General features: G+C 41.1%; 1 protein-coding gene across 2 annotated transcripts in view; it reads right to left on the bottom strand.

Moving 5' to 3' along the window:
• The window catches only part of cdadc1 (cytidine and dCMP deaminase domain containing 1), a 32,706-nt gene that overhangs the window by 2,838 nt on the left and 16,868 nt on the right, over positions 1-13,000 (bottom strand). Inside the window, exons 5-8 of one of the 2 annotated variants that reach the window (XM_060898849.1) lie at positions 9,267-9,316; positions 7,719-7,888; positions 4,020-4,209; positions 26-83 (exon numbers count right to left, since the gene is read on the bottom strand). In XM_060898849.1, coding sequence (XP_060754832.1) covers positions 26-83; positions 4,020-4,209; positions 7,719-7,888; positions 9,267-9,316 — 468 coding nt within the window. The remainder of the gene's footprint in view (positions 1-25; positions 84-4,019; positions 4,210-7,718; positions 7,889-9,266; positions 9,317-13,000) is intronic. The other variant, XM_060898850.1, reaches the window with a different exon arrangement.

Here is a 13,000-nt window from a genome sequence, read left to right as displayed (position 1 = left end):
ATAAATACAGTGAATAAACTCTTACTTAATAAAGGTGTAGCAGTTTGTTCAGAAGCACTTTGGACCAAAGACGACTTCTGCCACTTAAAAAAATACACAAGCAAAAAGACAGCATGAATAGCAGGGATGTGTACTGTAAGGAATACTAAAGCATTTTTCAACTTCATATCTATCGCTCATATCTGTCGTGGATGTGTGATTAACCACAATTTCAACCCCCCCCCCTCTTTGTTCAGAGAATAGAACTGAAATCTGTGTACTCAGTCTTAAAATGGGACATATTGAGAAAAATTCACTTTTTCAGTGCTTGTGCGCATACATTTGGGTAGCTGGAGCCTACCAACCCACAAACTCCTGAAATAAGATGAAACAGTCAGTTTCCTTTAAAGTGCATATCCTGGACCAATTTTTTTTTTTTTAAATATGAAAGTATGTCCCTTTACACCCTCATCCAGAAGGGTAATTTTGCACAAGGCCATCTGTCTACAGCAGAAAAAAATAACAAAACGCGTCTGGAAAAATCCCAAGAGAGTCTGGAGCCAGATTCGTGACGTTACCTGCGGAAGCGCCAGCAGGCTGCGCGAGCTTTGCACGGTTTCAGTGCACAGCCTGTGTAGACCAAGCGCTCCCATTTCTCTCTCACTGTCCGGTCTTTTGGAAAACGATGAGTGCTAATCCCATCAAGATTGGTGTTGCTGCACCCTCCTACGATACATCTGTTAACCATTTTAATAATTACGCAATAACGAAGAAATTTGCAGAAAACCACCAGGTCGTTTTCTCATAAACAAACCAGCGCTGACGTAGGATTCAGAGGGAGGCGTCCCGCACGTGACGTCACGAAAATCAATGTTTGCCAGGAAATCCAAATGCCAAGTTTTTTCAGAGGCGGACCAATTCGCCTCAAATGCCTTGATTTCAACTGAATTTTTCCGGTATTGCGCAAGGTAAAAAAAAAAAAATATATTGCAGAGAATGCAGAATGTTAGGGGCGGCACGGTGGTGTAGTGGTTAGCGCTGTCGCCTCACAGCAAGAAGGTTCTGGGTTTGAGCCCCGTGGGCGGCGAGGGCCTTTCTGTGCGGAGTTTGCATGTTCTCCCTGTGTCCTCGTGGGTTTCCTCCGGGTGCTCCGGTTTCCCCCACAGTCCAAAGACATGCAGGTTAGGTTAACTGGTGACTCTAAATTGACCGTAGGTGTGAATGTGAGTGTGAATGGTTGTCTGTGTCTATGTGTCAGCCCTGTGATGACCTGGCGACTTGTCCAGGGTGTACCCCGCCTTTCGCCCGTAGTCAGCTGGGATAGGCTCCAGCTTGCCTGCGACCCTGTAGAAGGATAAAGCGGCTAGAGATAATGAGATGAGATGCAGAATGTTACAGATATTTGACCAAAGTTTAATATAAAATAGGAGAATTACATTGATCTTGCTCCTGAATTTACCCGTGATATGCACTTTAAGCTGCCCATTTCAGAGAACATGTGCTTCAACAAGTGGTTAAGATCGGAGCTTATTAGAATTATACCGCCCCCTCATCTGAATATTTCCACTCATGGCTTGAGAACAGTCTTTGTGAACGAATATTCATGAGGAAAGTGCTACTTGATTGATTGGCTGGTGGAAGAGGGGGGTGGGGTGAGCAGTGGCTTATTATCATTTAAAGGAACAGGCATTCAATCAAATCAGCTGTTTTGAACAGAGCCGTTCAGACAGCGTGAGAAGGGAGCTGTGGTGCTTTGTGGTATTTTGACCAAAGCATGTCACAGACCCTTTATCGATGACTTGCAACCGTGTGATCAAAATGTGCTACGTCGTGAGCATCCGCCATGATGGTGGATACACAAAGCAACTAGGATGGCAGCCGCTGAAAGCGTGTCTGTAAACAATGCTGAATTTTCTCATTATTACCACGATTTAAACGGTTGAGCGAAGATTCGATACAAAGGGGAGATAGATATGTGTAGTTTTGACCCATATTATTTAAAAAAAAAAGTCAGACTTTTCTGAAGATAAGACACGTCTACTGACCGAGTACGGGTGCAGGTCATTTCAGCCAATAGTTAAGACATTTCGTCCAAAGCCTTTTTCAATGAATTATTTTATATTTCAGGTATTTATTTGAAAAAAGGAGGAATTCTCAATGGAATTTGACTGAAGCAAAACACATTTTTTTGTGAAGCAAAACGTGCGCTTCGACACTAAAGAGCATACTGGGGGGGGACCACGTAGGCCCGTGCCACTTGCTGACCCTGGGATGAGTTCACGCCCTTGTCATTGCAGGCTGCTCGCTTGCATGTCTATATTTTTGGCTGGATCACATTAAATCTTCTGGTATGGAGCAGCACTCTTGCGGGGGCTTCGTTCACGAATCCCGGGCTGAGGCGTGGTCCTACTGACCCGAGACCGTGCTCTTTCAAAGGGGGAGGCGCCTGTAAAATTTGGCTTTGGCAGAGTTATTAAACTTTAATATTAATACCCGAAATATAAAATAAGTGACAGAAATGAAAAAGTCCTTGGACGAAATGGTCATTGGACAAAGTGTCCTGATCTCTGTACTAAGCCTCAGTTTCCTCGCCCTCTTTCCGAATCACAGACGGAATTCTAAAAAATTGGAACATGCCATGGTCACCAGTACTGTTGCGACCACAACCAAATACAGCACAAAGATATGGCACAGAAAGCTTAAAGCAGTGGAAAAACAAAGAGAGTTGCGCACGCGTGACTGTTTTGTATGGAATGTCGCTTGACCCCGCGTTTGTATCTCCACCAACCTGGCCGACATCCGGGTTTCTATTTTGCTTTGAAGGTCACTTGCAAGTCAAGGATAAAGACCTCAGGTAACTGTGTCAACTTGTGGAAAAGCGGTACGTCACCTTTTGAGGCAGTTTATCCAAAACTACACTTTTGTAGAATTCTCTCATAAATCCTCTCATTTTCTGTTAGAATTTGGTAAAGAAAAAAATAAATATAATTATTTACCAGGTTAAGGTCGGTCCGTATGGTGAAATACCGTGACCTCAGCCTTGAATACTGACTATACACATACATACATACATACATACATACATACACACACACTGATCTGCCTTTCTTTTTCTTTCACAGCAGCAATACATCGGATTGTGTCAGTATTGAAATGTTTGATAAATATGATGCGTTTTTCAGCTTTTTTTTTCTGGGTACAGAGAAAAACAAATGTCAAAAACCTTGTCTGTGGTAATCACAAACACTTCAGATGTCATGGACAGACATTTATAAAGTTTGTTACGAAATGATCAGGGGTGGGTTTCCCAAAAGCCTCTTAACACTAAGAGCGTTCATTGTGATGCTCGCGCTACCGTTTAAGGATGATCTTTGTGCTACGATGCTTTCGGGAAACCCACCCCCAGTTAAGTGAATGCGTGCTAAATGGAAGTGGACTGAATAAAAAAACAAGGTTCATTACAATTAAAGGGATCCTTTGGCTTTAACACAGAAAATATACATTTAAAACAGTACTGTGCAAAAGTCTTAGGCACATGCAAAGAAATGCTGTAAAGATTACTTAAACAATGAAGAAAATCTTTCTAATTAAAAGAAAAATACTACAGTGCGCAGTAAACAATAATAAACTAAAACTTGAAATGTGGTGTGAGACGACCCTCTGCTTTTTTTTTTTTTTTCACCCCCCCAAGTACAATGAGTGCAGTTTGATAAGGAAATGAGCTGTCAGTTTTACTGAACATCTTAAAGAACCGGCCACAGTTCTTCTTCTGGACACTTTGTCACACGTGCTTCTTAATTTTGCACCAAAACCCAGCAGTCTTCATTATGTTTTTGTCCGAAAAGTATCTCTTAATGTAACGCGTTGCTTTCTTTACTGACAGACATTTTACTGTAACATTGTTTTTTGTACTGACTCAATAATGTAGAATTCCTAAAACAAATTTCTATAACACAATTTGTACTAAAAAACAGGCTGCCTAAGATTTTGGCACAGCTCTGTATATGAATGTTTTATTGTAGAAATGACAGTAGACGTACGATGAACTTGCGGATGCTGCGGAGCCGGGTGAAACTGAGGTAGGAGATGTCGTGTTTGTCTTTCCCACTGTCCAGATCTGTGGTGTAGATTTGTTTGATGCCGGTGCCGTGGATCAGAGGCAGACATTCATCACACGGGCATTTAGTGACGAAGAGCATTGTGTTCTCGTCCTCCTTCACATCCGCACTCCTGAACGTTCAACATGAATGAAAAGCCACAGTTTTGCATAAACGATTTGTTCTGGAAGGTTCTCCTGTTGGAGAGTTCCTTTCCTTAGAGATGAAAGTGGAGCAAAGAAAAAAAACCTTGAAATATAGGGGGGGCAACGTCCACCGAAAAAATGTTAATAACATAACACGCAAAACCCTGCATTCTAGTGCATTTTAGTACTTATTTTCACTAAAACAAGTTATAACTTTTAAGCCTTTTTCTTTCACGTACATTAATGATTAACATGTCAAAAATATCAAATTTAATTCCCCGAGTTAATGAGTAATTTTCAGGAGTGCATTTAGAAAACGCGGTGATTTTCCTACTACACAGTTCATTACTTTGAAAAAAATCAGACAGTTGAAGGTAAACTCAGCAAAATCCCAAAACAGTCCTGTTAAAAAGTAAAGGTCTGTTAGAGTTTCTAAAGCTTTCAGGTTTCAGTGTTGGGGACATTGAGCCTCGTTTATCAATCTTTTAGTAGAGTTGTGCGTTTGCAGAAGCTAAAGTGAACTAAACATTTCCGATTCAGATTTATGCGAGTTGAAGCCAATTGTTTACATTAGTTCGTATTGTCTGTAAATTTAAACACACCAATGAATACCAAATTTCATATGTAAATCAGGGGCGTAGCGAGGATTTTTCAGGAGGGGTGTGTGTGTGTGTGTGTGTGTGTGTGTGTGTGTGTGTGTGTGTGTCACACACTGACTGGCAGCCTGAGTGCATTATGTAACAAAAAATAAATTACCATTGCTAGTTTTAGGCAGCTTAGAAACCGGCTCTTCCATTATTGCTGTTTCTTCCACGTTTTCTTGATGTTGTGTTCTAGAAACGGCACTAAAACTTAGCTTCGAAACCACAAAATGCAACTTTGATGGAAAAAAAAACCATAATAAATTGCTTACCTCTCTTCACGTTGAAAGAAGGAGGAAAGTTTCGCTTGTTTTGACATGGTGAATTATTAACACAAGAAAATACTCGTAATTCACAACTAAAAAGACTGCAGCTACACTGGCAGCTTGACCATGCTTTCTAGTGCGATCGTGTTGCGCTTGTGCAGAACGGTATCAGTCCTGCGCGCCTTAGCACGTGCACCTGAAGGCGCGCCTTGGGCGCGCGCACCTAACGAGCTCCAGCACGCGTGCCATTAACAAAGAACACCTGTCTTTAATCAATGAACTATGTTTGGGCTATTTAAGGACTGCACCCATGCAAGGACGATGCGAAGTATTACAACGCGTCTAGGAACGTGAAAAATCCGAAAAATAAGTTTCTCCATTCGGAAAACCGGAGATTTTCAAGAGTTTTATCAAATATCCCGATTTCCGGGTCATTAGCGGAAAAAATCCGGAGGAAAATCTAGAGGTGCTCGCTGACCGCCGATATTTATTAGTGTGGTCCTGCGTTTCCTTTCCTTCGCAACATAACGTCTTTTCTTCTCACTTTGTTACTGTAGTCGGTCTTTCACGTTTCATTCGCACGCTCAATTCGCACGCTCACATCCTCCATTTTTCTCTCCTGCTTCAAATTTGTATCCCACAATGCCTTGCGCAAACAGGGAAAGCCCAGCCTATGATGCATGACGTAGTATCTTGAATTGGGTTATGGTGAAGCAGGAAAAAATAGCGGAGAATTTAGGGCCATGTGGCCTCAGTCATTTAATTGTTTGATTTAAAAATAAATAAATAAATAAATAAATAAATAATGATAATAAAATCGGAAGTCTGTGATTCGAATTCGGTAGCTTTCAGTCCACTAAACAAAAATAACTGTGTGTCGGGGAAAATTCTTTATATGACCTAAACTTGAAAAATCTGAAAAGCAGTCTACCTTTAAAATGAGTGTGTTAAATTATTCCCTGTCAGATAGCTATTACTATCGTACAACCCCAATTCCAAAAAAGTTGGGACACTGTAAACTGTAAATAAAAACAAAAAATGTGATCATTTGCAAATCATGGAAACCCTATATTTCTTTGAAAATGGTACAAAGACAGCAGATCACATGTTGAAACTGAGAAATTTTTTATTGTTTTTTGAAAAACGTGCTCATTTTGAAATTAATGTCAGCAACACGTTTCAAAAAAGTGGGGACAGGGGCATGTCTACTTCCACTGTGTTGCATCACTTCTACTTTTAACAGCACTCTAAATGTTTGGGAACTGAGGAGAGCAATTGCTGTAGTTTTGAAAGAGAAATGTTGTTCCATTTTTGCACGATACACAATTTCAGTTGCTCAACAGTTCAGGTCTCCTTTGTCATATTTTGAGCTTCATAATGCACCAAATGTTTTAAATGGGAGACAGGTCTGGATTGCAGGCAGGCCAGTTTAGCACCCAGACTCTTTTACTACAGAACCACGCAGTTTTAATATGTGCAGAAAGTGGTTTGGCATTGTCTTGCTGAAAGAAAGAAGGCCTTCCCTGAAAAATATTTTGTCTGGATGGCAGCATGTTGCTCTGAAACATGTATATATCATTCAGCATTAATGATGCCTTCCAAGATGTGCAAGCTACCCAATGTCACGTACATTAATGCACCCTCATACCATCACATGCTGGCTTTTGAACTGTGCACTGATAACAAGCCAGATGGTCCCTCTTCTTTTTAGCCTGGAGGATGTGATGTCCAAGATTTCTAAAAAAGAATTTCAGATTTCAATTCGTCAGATCTTGGGACAATTTTCCACTTCACCTCAGTCCATCGTAAAAGAGCTCGGGCCCAGAGAAGGTGGCGGTGTTTCTGGATATTGTTTATATCTAGTTTTAACTTGCATTTGTGGATGCAGTAATGAACTGTTTTCACAGATGATGGTTTTCTGAAGTGTTCCTGAGCCCGTACAGTGATTTCCACTACAGACATGTGTCTGCTTTTAATGCAGTGTTGCCTGAGGGCCTGAAGATCACAGGCATCCATTGTCAGTTTTCAGCCTTGTCTCTTGCATACAGAGATTTCTCCAGATTCTCTGAATCTTTTAATGAAATCATGTACCACAGATGATGTGATCCCCAAATTCTTTGCAATTTTACATTGAGGAATGTTATTCTTAAATTGTTGTACTGTTTGCCCAAGCAGTCTTTTACAGAGCAGTGAACCCCTCCCCATCTTTACTTCTGAGAGACTCCGCCTCTCTGGGATGCTCTTTTTATACCCAATCATGTTACTGACCTGTTGCCAATTACTTTTTTTTTTAGCATTACACAACTTTTTCAGTCTTTTGTTGTCCCTGTCCCAAGTTTTCTGAAACATGTTGCTGACATCAAATTCAAAATGAGCATATATTTTTCAAAAAACAATAAACTTTCTCATCTCAATTTCTCAGTTTCAACATTTTATGCTATTTTTGTACTATTTTCAATGCAATATAGGGTTTCTATGATTTGCAAATTATCACATTCTGATTTTACTGATGTTTTACACAGTGTCCCAACTTTTTTGGAATTGGGACTTGCACTTGATGCCTTTATATCTACTCGGCCATTCACGCACCTGAAAGTGAGAGCGTTCTGCTCAGCGTGGATGATGTACCGGTATTTGCGGCGCTGCCTCTCTTCCTGCTTGTCGTCCATCTGAGGAAACTCAGCATACTGCGAGCCCACAGGATAGGCATTATAACCACATCCCACCAGGTACATGCTCCCCGTGCCATCGCACTGAGGCTGAGTGTGGACAGAGAGAAGAATCTTTACAGCAAATCAGTAAAGGAACAGTAAAGAACATTGAACAAGTAGACTAAACAGTTTTTCAGTTTGTCCCAAGTAGACTAAACAGTTTTTCAGTTTGTCCCTCTGGGAAACCATTAAAAATTCTAAGCGGAGATTTTCACGCCAAATGTTTTGAAGCTAGAACTATTAACCATCCAACCACTGGGGCAACCATGGCCTGAAGGTTAGAGAAGCAGCCTTGGAAAAATGTGAGGGAAGTTGAGTGAATGAATGAATGAACAGCACTTTCCCTAATCTCTCTATCATGGCTGAAGTGCCCTTGAGCGAGGCACCCAACTGCTCCCTGGGCGCTGTAACATAGCTACCCACTGCTCTGTGCGCGCGTACGCATGTTCACTGCTTCAGATGGGTTAAATGCAGAGGAGGAATTTCACTGCAATTGTGTACATGTGACCGCGAGTTGGTCTAGTGGTTAGCGTGTCTGCCTCTCGATCAGGAGATCGTGAGTTCTACTGACAGTCAGGTCATACCAGAGACCATCATAAAAATGGTACCTAATGTCTTCTGGCAAGGCACGCTGCAATACAGATGCGAGTGGGGAGTCAAACTCTCACGGTTACCAGAGGACGAGCCCCCCACTGTAACCCTAACTATGTAATAGTCAAGTCAAGTTTGTTTGTATAGCACTTTTAACAGTAGACATTGTCCCAAAGCAGCTTTACAGAATTTGAACAACTTAAGACATGAGCTAATTTTATCCCTAATCTATCCCCAATGAGCAAGCCTGTGGCGACGGTGGCAAGGAAAAACTCCCTCAGACGACATGAGGAAGAAACCTCGAGACGAACCAGACTCAAAAGGGAACCCATCCTCATTTGGACAACATGACTAACATTAACAGTTTTAACATGAATCAGTTTCGTTGATGTTATAAACTCCTCATTAATGGAAACTTGAGTGCAAAACTGTTCGTGACAACTGCAGTCCTAAAGTTAGCAAGCAAGTCAACTAATAGGCGAGAGGCCGAGGGCTACAGAGATCGGCGCCGCCCTACGCGCCCCCTGGCGTGGGAAGGACTTTGATTTGACTGTGTACATGTGACAAATAAAGACGACTTCTCAAAGAACCCTGGACTGCATGAGTGTTAGCGTTTTCAGATGCTAATCACAATGAAGAGAAATGAAGAAACTACTGGAGAAGAAAATGTTACAGCAGAAAACATTTATGAATGGAAATAATAATAAAGTGCTGTCTTAATCGCATTGATTCTACTGGTCAAGTAGTTAAAAGTTTCATTTCATTCATATTCTGTCAAATTTGGAGCTGAGATTTAAAGTACCTTTTAAAAAAGTCTGAACTTTTGAACACTTACCAATCGGCCCTCTGCCCAAATCACGGTGCCTACCCCCACTTTGGGATCTTCTAAAATACCACACAAACAGAAACAAATCCAATTAGACACATTAGATTTTCTGAGGTGGTGGAACGGCATGAGGAATGTTTTCTTGACACACTTCGGACTCATTAACACCAAAATCACTTGAATGCCAGAGACTATTGTTGCTGATCATGTGCATCTCTTCATGGCCCACAATTTACCATCTTCTAATACAGACCTGGGTATTTTACGGCCCGCGGGCCGCATCCGGCCCTTTGTTTCATTCTGACCGGCCGGCGTAAGGATAATTAGAAATTACAAAATAAACGTATTTTCTAATTTTACCTCATGCATGGACTGAATGTGCATTGCTTTTATTTTGAAGCTGTGTTCAACAAAAACGCAATGCGTGCGACATGAACATGACGAAATCCCACGAAACCTAATCCCGCGATAACTACTTCCGTAATTTGTCCAGACCAACCACAAACTTGTACGTCATCCTTCAAATGGTCCAGCCAATCACAATGTGACGTGACCAGCAGGCGCCGGAGCCCGAGCCGATCTGTAGATCTGATACCTACACCGAATCGACGTTGTTGCGAGCAGATCACAAGAAGACTTTAGCCCCCAAAATGTCCGCAAAAAGAAGAAAGGTAGATGCCGAATGCAGGGCTTTCAACAAACATGAGGAGACATGCTCAGAAGATGTTTGTTCTCTTTGGCTCTACCTACATATGTGAACAAACATTTTCAGTGATGAAGTTTAACAAATCCAGGTATAGATCCTCTCTCACCGATGATCATCTGTCAGCTGTGCTTCGCACCTCCACCTCAGACATTCAACCTGACTTTGATGCACTCGTTAAAGACCAACGGAGACTAGATTTCTCTCACTGAACAAATAAAAAACTGAAAAACACCAAATGAGGTGATTAGACTACAAATGTGGGCATCATTATTATAATATGATGTATCTTGCTTGATATTTGGAGTAGAAAGACAATATTGTGATGTCTTTATTGTGTTTTGGGGTGAATGTGACTAAAAAAAAAAAAAAAAAAAAAAAAAAAAAAATGGTACAAACGTTCACATTTTGTTAACCATTGTTTTGGGAAATTGGATTGAATAAATGACATTTTTTTGTAAGGCAACCTCGTTTTTTCCATACTCTTACCAGTCTTAGCAGCTTGTAAAAACAATGTTATTTACTGCTTTATATAAAGAAATACAATTAATATTATGCAGAATTTAGTTCAGCCTTTTGGTCCGGCCCTCCACAAAATCTTCTGTTTCTCATGTGGCCCCATGGAAAAAATAATTGCCCACCCCTGTTCTAATAATAGCTACTTCCAGAATGACAGTGCACCAGGTCACAAAGCAAACTCATCTCAAACTGGGGTCATGAACATGAGTTCAGTGTTCTTCAGTGGCCTTCCCACTGACCGGATCTGAACACCTTTGGGATGTGGTGCAATGGGAGATTCACAGCATGAAAATGCCCCTGAAAAATCTACAGTAACCATATGATGCAGTCATGTCAACATGAACCAGAATCTTAAAAGAATGGTTTTCCAACATTCAACATACGGAATCCGTGCCATGAAGATTTGAGGGTGTGTTGAGAGCAAAGGGAGGCTCTAGACAGTACTGTATTAGTCTAGTGTTCCTAATAAAGTGCTCACCGAGTATATTTTATTGTCTGTAATCTTTAGAGATTAGCATGGAGACAACACACTAACCTTAAACTCAGGTCACTGCTCACATCTGTGTTTTATTTTATTATATCTCAGTTTCTCTTGGCGGAAGCTTTTCTCCGTTTGTTTAGTTGTAATTTTCATTTTGGTGTCGAATTTGATTTGTAGTCTTGTAGCTTTAGTTAAGTGTAATAACTCATGACAGTGTGATGAGCGAAATGTGTCCTTGCTGAACCGAGGGCACATGTTGACCACATCTTCAAAAAGTACACGGTAAAAATGATCACGGTTAATATGGCAGTTAGATGCATCAGGAAGTAGATCAGAATGGATCTGCAGGCTTTTAGTAGATTGACAGTTCATAACCAAGTTCTCTAAATAGCTGGATTTAAAAAAAAAAAAAAAGGTTAAAGGAGGTTTCCAGCAAGTTTCACACACAGACTGCCCTAACAACTAACCTTCAGTCAGTACGTTTACATGCACATCCAAATCGAGCTACTGTCGGTAATCGAACTAAGGGTCCCAGCAGGGGTGCCAGAGAAATCCAATCCTACATGCACACAAGGAAATCGAGCTATTGTGTGAGGTGCATTGTGTACCCGAGCCACAGGTGGCGCTACACGCCCCATCGTGTTGGTACACTTCCGGTTGTCATCATGAAGAGCTATTCAAGAGTATAAACAAAGGGACTACAGGCGGAAATTAGCATGTACTGCTATAACCTGGTACAGACATCTGTCCTTACCACAAGGATAATGTTTAATTTGTACACTGTCCCTTTTAAAAATAAAATAAACTCTAAACTCTAAGAAGAGTGTTTGTAGTTTGTATGTACGAACAGAAGTGTTCCTAATAAAGTGGGCGGCTAAGGTGAAGTGTCATGCCGACCGAGGCTGGTTTTGTTTTTGTTTTTTTTTCGACTGAGGCTGTTGTGTTTCCCGCTTGTGGTCTCGTCACTCGTCACTTCCGGAAGGGGCAGTGCTGAAGTAAGTAGCTCGACTACGTAGCTCGATAGGGTTTACATGCACTAAGTAGCTCGGCTACAATCGCATAATCTAGGTCGTGTAGCTCGATTGCGAGAAATCAAGTTCGGTTCAATTTCAGCCGAGCTAAGGTGTTTACATGCCATTTAGAGCTTCGATTTCAGACGAGCAACGGCAGAAATTCGATTTTCTCTATGTGCATGTAAACGCACTGAGTGAGTTTTGAAGCAACAAGCCATCTGTTCTATTCTCAGTTCAAGGGAAAAGACTTGAAAATCCTGTCCATGCTAATCACACACATGCTACAGTGGATATAAAAAGTTCACACACCCCATTAAAATGACAGGTTTTTCTGACGTAAAAAAATGAGACCATGATAAATAATTTCAAAACTTTTCCCACATTTAATGTGACCTATAACCTGTACAATTCAATTGAAAAACAAACAAATCTGTTAAGGGGGAAAAAACAAAAAAATAAACGTACAATAAGCTGGCTGCATAAGTGTCCACACCCTTAAACTAATACTTTGTTGAAGCACCTTTTGATTTAATTACAGCATTCAGTCTTTTTGGGTTCACACCTGCCGTCAATTAAACTGACTCTGATTAACCGCAAATAAAGTTCAGACATTTACTCAGTTGCATCCTCCAGCAAAAGCCAGGGTTCACAGAGAGCTTACAAAGCGTCAAAGGGATCTCATTGTTGAAAGGTATCAGTCAGGAGAAGGGTACAAAAACATTTCCACAGCATTAGATATACCATGGAGCACAGTGAAGACCATCATCAAGAAGTGGAGAAAATATGGGACAACAGTGACATTAACGAGAACTGGACGTCCCTCCAAAATTGATGATAAGACAAGACGAAAACTGGTCAGGGAGGCTGCCGAGAGGCCGACAGCAACACTGAAGGAGCTGCAGGAATTTCTGGCGAGTACTGGCTGTGTACCACATGTGACAACAATCTCCTGTATTCGCCATATGTCTGGACTATGAGGTAGGGTCAAAGAAAAACACCCAGGCCCGCCTAAAGTTTGCAAAAAAAA

This window comes from Neoarius graeffei, chromosome 18 (assembly GCF_027579695.1).
Source record: "Neoarius graeffei isolate fNeoGra1 chromosome 18, fNeoGra1.pri, whole genome shotgun sequence".
NCBI lineage: Eukaryota > Metazoa > Chordata > Actinopteri > Siluriformes > Ariidae > Neoarius > Neoarius graeffei.
The sequence above is the reverse complement of the archived record's forward strand: the minus strand, read 5'-3'. Positions and strand labels throughout refer to the sequence as shown.